Source organism: Microtus ochrogaster, linkage group LG4 (assembly GCF_000317375.1).
Source record: "Microtus ochrogaster isolate Prairie Vole_2 linkage group LG4, MicOch1.0, whole genome shotgun sequence".
Classification (NCBI taxonomy): Eukaryota; Metazoa; Chordata; class Mammalia; order Rodentia; family Cricetidae; genus Microtus; species Microtus ochrogaster.
Window position 1 is genome coordinate 35,403,344 of NC_022030.1, and position 10,363 is coordinate 35,413,706.

General features: G+C 54.7%; 1 protein-coding gene across 2 annotated transcripts in view; it reads right to left on the reverse strand.

The window, feature by feature from the left end:
• Crocc2 (ciliary rootlet coiled-coil, rootletin family member 2) overlaps positions 1-10,363 on the reverse strand; it is a 63,041-nt gene that overhangs the window by 45,887 nt on the left and 6,791 nt on the right. For both annotated transcript variants that reach the window (XM_013351593.2, XM_026786534.1), the window contains exons 2-5: positions 5,552-5,702; positions 4,509-4,657; positions 2,244-2,350; positions 640-781 (exon numbers count right to left, since the gene is read on the reverse strand). In XM_013351593.2, the coding sequence (XP_013207047.1) occupies positions 640-781; positions 2,244-2,350; positions 4,509-4,657; positions 5,552-5,702 (549 nt within the window). The remainder of the gene's footprint in view (positions 1-639; positions 782-2,243; positions 2,351-4,508; positions 4,658-5,551; positions 5,703-10,363) is intronic.

The window sequence follows — 10,363 nt, forward strand, 5'->3', positions numbered from 1 at the left end:
AAAAAAAAAAAAAAAAAAAAAAAAAAAAAGATGAGAGTGTCTATTCTTCAAGTGACTTCAGAAGGGAAATCTTGCCACTGGTGTGTGCAGTACACTTGGACGTGCATCCATACCCCTCTGGAGCAGGGCTATCTAAGGACTCCTTTAGCTTCAGTAGTAGAGTGTCACCTCTCCAAGACCACACCCTTCTTAGGAGGTCCCACGTCCACTGACAGATCAGTAGACCAGACCCAGATACCTCCCAAGGCCTGTAACCTTATTCCCTGAGACTCCACTTCGAGTGGGCAAGACTCTGGGTCTCTGGTGGTGTCTGGCTAGGAGCTTAAGGTCGGCTGTGTGACACAGGTCCTTTAAGCAGCCTCTCTGTGCGGCCAACAATGTCCTACATCAGAGCCAGGAAGGACCCAAGAACCCTCCAGTCTTATTCTTTTTTCCCCAAGAGGAGAGGGGACCGAGCTGTCCCTCATGACACAGACTGCTGTGACCAAGCAGAATGGATGGTGAGGTCTCCTCCCAGGAGGGATTGTATGAAGCCAGCCTCCCCCTAACTGCTCCTTGCTGCCCACCTACCACCGTTGGCTGCAGGCACCAAATCAGACAGGCAGAAGCAGGGACAGGCTCTGGGGACCAGCGACATACCTCCCGCCGCTCCAGCTTGCCCTGCAGGCGGAGCAAGCTGTGTGTTGTTCTGGCCAGCTCCCTTGCCAGTGTGTCATTGGCCTTCTGCATGTGCTCCAGCTGTCCCCGCAGGAGGGTGTTTACTTGGGAGAGGCCCATGCTCCTAGATGGACAAAACCCACAGCTTCATGTGTGGTGACTTCCTAAGGAGGCACATGGAGCTGGGGGTCTAAACCAATGGCCTAAACGGTGCCCTGCCTGCCTGTGCTCCCAAGTGGCACCGACCACCTGGAAGGAGCCCCACGTGAAGCCAGCATCAGAAGAACTCTCCCCAGGGCCAGCTCAGCATCATCTTTCCTTCCCGAGATTCCTGTTCTCCCAAGTTCTCCCTTACCCCCAGCCATTCCTTTCCCCGTAAGAAATGTATAAGGTACAGGAGGCTCAAAGGGAGCCTTGGAGGGGCAGGCTGGCAGGATCTGGGCACCTATGGGAGACGCTAGCCATACTGTCAGCTTTTCAGGCATCAGGCTCCCCTGGGGCTCTTCTTCCCCCTCAAAATGGGTTTTCAAAATGCTCTTCAGCATTTTCTCCCTTCGCTAGATTCCTGGAGGATAAGCCAACCACAGGATGCTGGTGATGGCGAGATCGGCTCAAGTGGGGCTCTAAGGGCTGTTTCTGGGACTGGGGTGTGGTGCATTCAGGCCAAGTCTGAACAAAAGGGCCTGTTGACATCAGAGAGGCTTGGAGCCAAGAGTTCTGCAGTTGTGGTTGGCGTGGTAAGGGGAGCTAGAGAAGGGCACCCAGGATTGTGTATGCCAGTGGGTCATGGTTGACTGTGGTAACCCACCAACAGTGATGGCCAAAGTGTCCTGGCATCACACTCAGGGAATGGGGTCAGGGAGCCTCTGGCAATGGCTGTGTCTTGGGGAGCTTGCCCATGAGCCCAAACCTATTCCTGCAGTGGGTGGGGAGGAGTGAGCAGATTCCCCCTCAGTTGCTCTGGGCCCGACAAGGATGCTCCCGTGTCTAGGGGTTGGGAATATATACTGAGGAGGGTGGGCAGAGGATGGCAAGGCCATCTCTGATGCCAGCTGTCACTTGTAGATGGCCTCCCTTAAGAACCCTGGCCCCAAATTTGGGATATTAAGGCTTCAAGCCTCTCTGATGTCTTTGCTCCCTGTATTCAGGGCTAAAGATAATCACTATTACAGAGACTAGGAGGCTTCTCACTCACCCAGCAGTGATGAGAGGGCTCTCAGCTCTGTACTGTCTGTGCCCTGGCCTGTGCCACAGGGAAGGTAAGGGCAGGGAATCTGCTGCCCACTCTACAGACTGCCCTTTCTCTCCCCTCTCGCTCTCCCTGGCCCTGAGGGAGGAGAAGCTGTATATGAGGGTATGGGAATGGTCTCCAGTGGAAAGCAAAGGAGAGCAGCATAGTACCCAGCTCTGCTTGACAATGGCCCCTCCTTCCAAGGGTCCTTCCCCTGTGCCAATTTTCACAGTCAAAGTTAACTCAGAATAGCTTTGATGGGTTGGCCAGTAGCTGTGAGGCAGAGTGAGGTCTGCCCCCTCTGGGATGATGGCCACACTCCTGCAACCCCGATAGCCTGTCCATTGGGCCTCACCTCTGCTGTGAGGCCTCCAGCCGGCTAAGGGCCTCTTCCAAGTCCATGCTATGCTCCAGCTCTGACTTCCGAAGCCGGGCCTCAGTGGTATCCAGGCGGGCCTGCAGCTAGGAAGGAGTGTAAGCCCACCTGGTCCATCTCTCTTTAGTCATCCAGGTAGGGCATCTTTGACATAAAGCTCAAAGGCAAAGGCAGGAGACAGGGCCTCCCAGGGGCCTGTTCATACCCTGTTTCTCTGTCCAGTGCCTGTGGCTCACAGAGGAGGGGGAAGGGAAGCATACTGGTTGAGTGGACGATGCTTGGGTACTATTATGCTTGGAAATACTATGGAAGTGGTGGGACCAGTAGGGGGCAGGGCTCCAGAGGTCCCTGGAGACACTTCACCCCTGGTGGCTGGGAGCAGGGACAGCTGAAAAGCAGGCTCTGCCATGCCTGCATGGGGCATGAATCTGGGCCCTCTGACTTGACCTATTTCCCAAGCTGTACCTCCACTCTCAACCCCCATTCTTAGGAGGTGGGAACTAACTCACACGAAGCCAAGTCCCCTTGCTACCAATACAGAGCATTATCCCAAGGGGTTAGGAAAGTAGGCTGGGAACAATGCAGGAGTCGGGAAGGCACACCCAAGGCCTACCGCTCAAACCACTTGGCCATTACGACAGTGGGGATCTGAACCCAGAGCCTAGGAAGTCATGGGGTCCAGGAAGTTCTGGGAGGAAAACACAAAGAGCAGCAGGGCACAGTGATGGGACACAGGACTGGCCGATGGCCAAAGACCTGTTTCTCAGCCACCAGCAGTGTGACAGTTGGGATCAGAGGACTCCAACGATAAGGCATTGTATTGTCATCTGGGGAGGACATGCTGGACACCCCTCGCCCAGTTCCTCCCGCGTGCTGGGGAAGTAGCTTGGGGCAGGGTCTCCTGGCACCCCCATCTAGCTGGCTGAGCTGAGCTCTGACTCATAGCTTATTCGTGTACTCCTCGTTGGAAGGACATCTGCAGTTTCTATTCCCTGAAGTCCCTTCCCAACATCCCCCGCCCTGTGCTAGAAAGATCCCTACTCCCAGAATGCACCAGGGCAGAGGCTCACAGGAAGAATAGCCTCATGGAGCTCCTGAGCCAGTCTTTCTTAGAGGGATTCTAGGGATGGAGCTAAAGAAAACAGCATTTCCCATGCTTGGCCGAAAGGGCATCGGAAAATTGGGACCCAGCGGCACCTTAGGGCTAATGTGGTTGTACTTGGAGGCATGGCCAAGGCATGACCAAGCATGGCAAGCCTTTGGTTTGTCACAGTTACATGCCATAGGACGAGCAGATCCAGGGCGGGGCTGGGCCTGGGCATGGTTGAAAGGCATTAGTGTGGTGGTTTTCGGCCTTCCTAATGCTACGACCTTTGAATACAGTTCCTTATGATGTGGTGACCCCACCAACTATAAACTATTTTCTTAATATTTAATGACTGTAATTTTGTTACTGTTGTGAATCATAATATAAATATATTATGTGCAATATATCTGCTATGCACCCCCTCACCCAAGGTGGGCACAAGAACCATTGTGTTGGGGAATACTGGCCAGGGCTGGGCCTTAGTTTCCTTATCCTGCCTGCCACACAGAGCTCAGGCTAGGTCCATAGATGGCCTAGTGGTCGCTCCTAGGGAGTCAGAGCCCCCACTCTTCTCCCTTACCATGTCCTATCCTTCAGTTCTGCTTCTGAAGCTCTCATGAGTCGGAGAGGATAACGTGTGCAAAGGGCTCCGGCCTGGACAACGCCTTCGCTTTTCTGTTTGAGTTTCTTTATCTTCATAGAAAAGGCATCCCCTAGCCCACAGGCATCCCCCAAACCTCTGGTTGAAGCCTCAGAGGTCACCCCTCACTTGTCCCATTCCGAGGCCTGGTGGTAAGTAAGTGCATGAGAAAGGGCTAGGGGCTGGAGCAGGAGTATTTGCCCACAGACTCTGCCTGGGGGTTGACGCCAGCCCTTCCTGGCTCTTTCTTCTGTTCAGAAGCTGGCTCTGTGATTATGATTGACAAAGCCTTAGGACCAGTGGGTCATCATTGACTGGGTCACGCCACAGAGCTCCTGGAGCAGACATACTTCTGAAGGGGACATCGGCTTCACCTGCTTACGTCTGGCCTCCATCTGTTGCCCATGTCCTGAGACTAACTGACAGCCCCACCACTATAATCACCCATCCTGAGAGGTGGTCCCTAACAAGGGCTCAACGGGGAGCACTGGCCTGCAGGTACCAGCTGCACACTCACCCTCTGGCTGACCATGTGACACCTGCTAACCAGTTCCTCCCGCTCAGCATCTGCCTGAGCCAACAGGTCCTCCAACCGGGCCAGCTCCTCTTGCAGGAGTTCGCTCTCCTCCTGTGTATGGGTTGTAGTAGATGGGAGCTCCCGCAGCCCTGTGGTGAGCACAGCATTAAGATCAGGCCAGGGCCCTCCTCAAACACCCTACTTCTAGGGCCTGTACCAACAGGAGAGGGCTTCCATGAGGAACTTCACTTCCTCTCCTGTTACTAAGCACCCTTCCTACCCTTATTGCCTTTGGTAAACATCTTTAACCTTCTCAGACTCATGCATGGCCAGGCCAAGTCCCTACCCATCAAAGCATGTGTGGGGACACTGGGTACCACCCCATCGTGTCTGGGTCCTGAGCAGTAGTGGAAATGCTGCTTTTTTGGGTAGCAGGACCCTGCCACCAGAAAGATTGCTTTTCCAAATATGCAGTGGTGTTTCTCTGTTCTTTCCCAACAGTAGCCCGGGGCCATCAGAAGATTAGACAGGCCCTTATGACACAAAGGGGTCATCAAGACCCCAGCAGAAGGGAGCCATGAGCTCAACTGGGGGTCAGGGAACCCGACTCCTATTTGGCCTCCATGCAGGGATGGACTCCTCGGAGCCTGTTCCTGCAGGGTGATGGTAAGGTGTGCGTGGGGCTGGATGGAGGGCAAAGACAAAGTCCAGGATGTCTGGGCTCAACTTAAACTGAAATGTCAACCTTTAGGATTTTCACTCCGGCGGGAAAAAAAATGAAGATGGATAAAATCAAGACACAATGACATAACGGTGTCACGACACAGTGATCACCCCCATATGATAACAGCCTCGTAGCTATCTGCATAACTCCTGGGGACCTAATGGCGAGATTGTTTCCCATTTGGGAAAAATGGGGCTAGGAGAGTCTGGCATGGGCAGCAAGGGCCACAGACAGTCCTACCGGTGTGGCTCCCTAGGGCCAGACCCCAGTGTACGGCTCTGAGGTCCCACGGGTACCTGAGCAGCTTCAGCACCCTCACCTGAGAGTGGCTCTTCCACCAGGCTGCTTGACACGATCTCTCGGATTCGGGCTGGCACAGGGGTGGGTAAGGCCCGCTGGCTTTCTCCACGGACAGTCAGTGCCCGGTCCCCCTTGCTGGCCATGGGGCTCAGGATGGTGTCTTCCAGCTTCTGAAAAACAGCCAGAGCTCTGGTTCGTGCAGGCCCTGAGCGACCTGCAGGCCCCTTGCGCAAGCTCACTGGGGTCAGTAAGTGACACCACACTGTCACTTCCTGTAGCAAAGACCCCTGGGGACAGCAAAGTGGGGCGTAGCTGGTCACCCGAGCCACATGCCTTAAGTCTCCCCACTTGTGGGCTGGCATTGTGCCAGCCGCAGGCCGTGCTTTGGCAGAAATGAGGTGATCAAGAAAATGGCCGTTTGAGAGGATTCCTAGCTTTGGTCCGCGCAGCTCACCTCTAAGCCTTTTTCTAGCGCTAAGCAGATTGGGCTAAGTCCTGGGCCGACTCAGACTAAAGAGCCGGCACTTTCTCTAGTCACTCAGTAGAAAACATGAGGCTTGGGGTTGACTGACCGCAAGCGTGTGGTGCTCTTTCCCAGCTATCTAAGCAGCTTGCCAGTCACTCTTCTCGAGTTCGAGCAGTCTCCTGTATCCAACCCTCTGGTGTTGCAACATCAGAGCCAATAAAAAGCTTGTTCCGGAATGGTTTCTTTGTCCACATTGTGGTCTTTAGCATGAGCAACACGGGCTGGGCTGGCTGAATGAATTAGAGACAAGGCCTCAAGCTTCTAAGTCTTAGCAGAAGTGGAAGTGGCTGCATTGGAGGGTACGAGGAGGCAAGAAGCCTGACACCTGGAACTATGAGCCACTCTAACGCCGGGCATGGCAGCTGAAGTGTTCAAGACAGCAACTGAGGGCAGAAACCCAGAAGTTAAGAAAGCTAACAAGAGGCGCTGGAGAGATGGCTCAGTGGTTAAGAGCACTGGCTGTTCTTCCAGAGGTCCTGAGTTCAATTCCCAGCAACCACATGGTGGCTCATAACCATCTGTAATGAGATCTGGTGCCCTCTTCTGTCCAACAGGGATACATGCAGGCAGAATATTGTATATATAATGAATAAGTAAATCTTAAAAAAAAAAAGCTAAGGAGAAAGCTAGAACTCAGTGAAGAGCTCGAGGGTGGAGCCTAGACGTGGTAGACTGCAAGCCCCAGAAGAATTTGGGAGAGCTGCTGAGGGTTCTAGAGGCAAGTTGGGGTACCTAGAACGGAGGACACCAGCAGGTAGTCTGAGCCCAGAGCAATGGACCTTGGTCTCAAGCACGCAAAGCAATAAACTTCTGACTGAAGGCTTGGAGCCATAAGCATTTTGGTCCCCAGACTTAGTGCTGTGGGCCTCTGGAAATTTAGGCCCTAAAACTCAAGGTCATCAATACCATGGGGAGCAGCTTCATGTCTACCCATGATTCCTACCTAGACATGGTCTTTGGGCTCTCAGATTCTCAGCAACATTTTCTTGTAGCTGTGAGGCAGAGTGAGGTCTGCCCCCTCTGGGATGATGGCCGCACTCCTGTAACCCCATAGCCTGTTCATTGGGCCTCACCTCTGCTGTGAGGCCTCCAGCTGGCTAAGGGCCACAGTGGGACTCCCCAGATCCCTTTCCCACCTAGAGCTCCTTCAGGTGACACTCAGCAGTCTCCTGACTTCCATTTATCAGCCCCCACAGATAACCTTTTCTATCTGGAGCCCTGCTGGTTCTGCCTCTCAGGCCTGCGCTGGTGGGGAGATCCTGCTTCTCCAAGCGACCCACCTTTCTTACCCATACCTCCCCTTTCTACTCTGAATCCTGAACATCTCTGTGGAGATAAACCAGGACTTTCACTTAGTCCTCCTAAATATAATGACTGCCCCCCCCCCTTTCTGAGACAGGGTTTCTTTGTGTAGCCCTAGCTATCCTGGAATTCCCTCCGTAGGCCAAGTTGGCCTTGACTGCAGAGATCCGCCTGCCTCTGCCTCCTAAGTGCTGGGATTAAAGGCCTTTGCTACTGCCCAGTTGACTCCTCTCTTAGGTTAGTCAGATTGGAGTCACCCCAATATCCAGATTCTCCAGGGCCCTAGACAGGGCCTGTCCTGGTCCCCCAAGGATCCTGCAAAGGTCAAATGCTGCAGATGAGTGAGTTCAGGGCCTGGCTAGTCTGCCCCTCAGGCTGGGCAAAGGCTTACTTTCTCAAGGTTTTGCACTTACTCCCCTAGGTGGTCTTGGAAGGTGCCTCCACTTTGTTTTCCTCCAGAGGACCTCCCAGTCTTGCTCTGAGTGGGTGGTAAACAAATTTCCTTGGGTGCAGCAGCTCCACTGGTGAGGAACAGAGCTCCTCTTGCTACATCTTCCCAAGACCACCAAGGCCTCGCCTGCTTTTCTACGAGTTGGAAGCACCCAGCCATGGCTGTCCTGTTTTGCACAGGAGAAACCTAAGGCCTAGTGGGGCTAGCAAACAGTACCCCAGGCCCCCAGATTAAAGACGTGATGCTGGCTTTATTTAGAGGTTCCCTCCAGGCAGGAAGGACCCTGCCTCCCCTCCCTTCTCTCCCCGGAGCATCAACGGCGCCACCCGCTAACGGGAAAGCAGCGGTGCAGCACAAACTTGACTCATTCCTAACGTTTACAGAGGGTCACTTATTAGCCGGGACGTCCCGAGAGGCGCTGGGGGCGTAATAGGTTCCAGCTGTGGCCGGGTGCCTGCGATGGGTCGACGCCCAGCCAGAGCAGGAGGGGTGCGGAGAGGGAACGGGAGGGGCGCGTCCCTGGCAGCCCGCCCTTCCCTCCCGCCTCTGGTCCCTAGCGCGCGGGAGGATTGCAAGCGGGGGCCGCCCCGCCTCCACACAAACGGCTCGGGGGAGGGGCGCGGGGCTCTGCAACATCGTGCAAGGAGGTCTGTGCTGACCCGGGCTTGAATCTCGTGGGATCTTACCCTGGACCGCCTCCTTCCCCATCCCAAGTCTGGCCCGTGGTGGGGAGTGGGGCTAGGGGCGTTTCCAGCGTGTGCCCCATAGACTTTGTCCATGTTGCCACCAGCGTCCCCCCAAGCCTCGGTGGGTAACCATTTCCAGGGCCAGGATCTTTCCTATCCTGCCTGGTTCGGGGGAAGGTTCTAGCGGGACCTGGATAGCCTCTTGGGGGGGGATCCTCGGACTGTGGGAAGGACGCCAAGGTTTGGCAAAAGGGACTTCCATGGTCACTTTCCTAAAAGACATCAGATTCAGATGAGCTGGTTCACGTTTGCTCTTTCCTATTGCTTTCTGTGTGTTCCCCAACTCAACCTATGCCAAAGACCCCAGGGAGGCCAGTGCCCCTGTAGGTCGCCTGTGCATCAAGATCTAGCCCCGAGTGGGTTTGTTTGAGACAGTGGGAACAAACGCCATTGTCTCCTATTCTACTGTGGTTGTGTGGAGGGAGTCCCATCAAGGGGACTGGTCTCTTTACCTCACTCTCTGAGTCAGAGCATAACTCCCTTCTAAGAGAACTGAGGAGGGGTCCCCACTGTGCCATCAAATGAAAGGCGACCACGGATGTATCACGCCACTGTCTGTGAAGTGATGGAGATGAAATTCAGGCCATCCTGGATTTCAGGGCTCCAGGGGTGAAGGCTGAGGTTCAGGTCTGGAAGGGAGGGAAACTGAGCACCAGCTGCCTACACCCCCGATAATAGCCCCAACACTGCCCACCATCCCTGGTCCCCTGGGAATGCAAACTGCTCAGATCTTCCTTGTAAACTGGCCTCCCCATCCTCCGTGGCCTAGGAACCCCACACTGCACTTTTGCCCTTGCCTAGAGACAGAGTTGAATGGGGAGTTCTGGGGGTGGGGGTGGGGTAGACATCCTCCCCCATTCTTGAACTTGACTCAAACATTGTGGGGGGACAGCAGTTGTTGTAGATGGGGCGGGGGATGAGGTCAGGGGCAGGGCTCCAGCCCTCCGTGTGGGTTCATATCCAGGAAAGGACCTTATCACAAGGATGGGCTCCAGATCAGGGCCCTGTCCTATCCTCCGAGGCTCCTGCCCCACAGCCATGACCCTTCCAGATTTGGGATGGTGATCACCCTGAAGGGGAATTCAGGCGACATCCAAGCACAACCCACTGCTAAGAACCGGTGGGGAGCCCAGACTCAGAGGAGCATGGCCTCTTCCAGCTCTCAGGGCTCTGCCAGGGCTGCTGGTCTAGGTTGGGCAGGAGGAGGAGGAGGAGGAGGAGTGTGTTCACTGCAGAGGGCTTCTTGAGCAGGGTTTGGGGGGCCTCTCAACTGTTGCTTCCAACAGTGGAGGCAGAACAGAGCACACAGGGTCAGGCACCCCAAGTGGTCCCAGCAGGTAGCCTGGCACCTTCTGGGATGCAGGTAAAGGATAAAAAAAACCAAGACAAAGCAAAACACACAAACAAAACCCATTAAACCCTCCAAGGGTGTAAGAGGGCTGACTTCCACTCTCCCATCTGAACCAGAACCAAGCAGGGACTGCAAAGGCATGAGTGGGAAGCTCCCACTACCCCGAAGTTCCCCTTGGTGGACTCCCTCTTACAGTGCCAGCAGCACTGCCCCACTCCCTGAAGACCGGCAGGGTCTTCCTGTGGCAGGGCTGTGTGACATAGAGACAAAGGGGGTCAATGAGCAGAAAGGGCAATGCACGCGAGCTCATTCACAGCCTCTTGCTCATGACTGTGGTCACAAACAGGGGACAGTCTAGGTGTTGGTACCCCAGGGGAGAGCAGAATGGGTTTAAAAAGGACCTTGGCCGCTTCAGGTTTGGAGAAAGGCAGAACTCACCCACATTAGAGTACTAC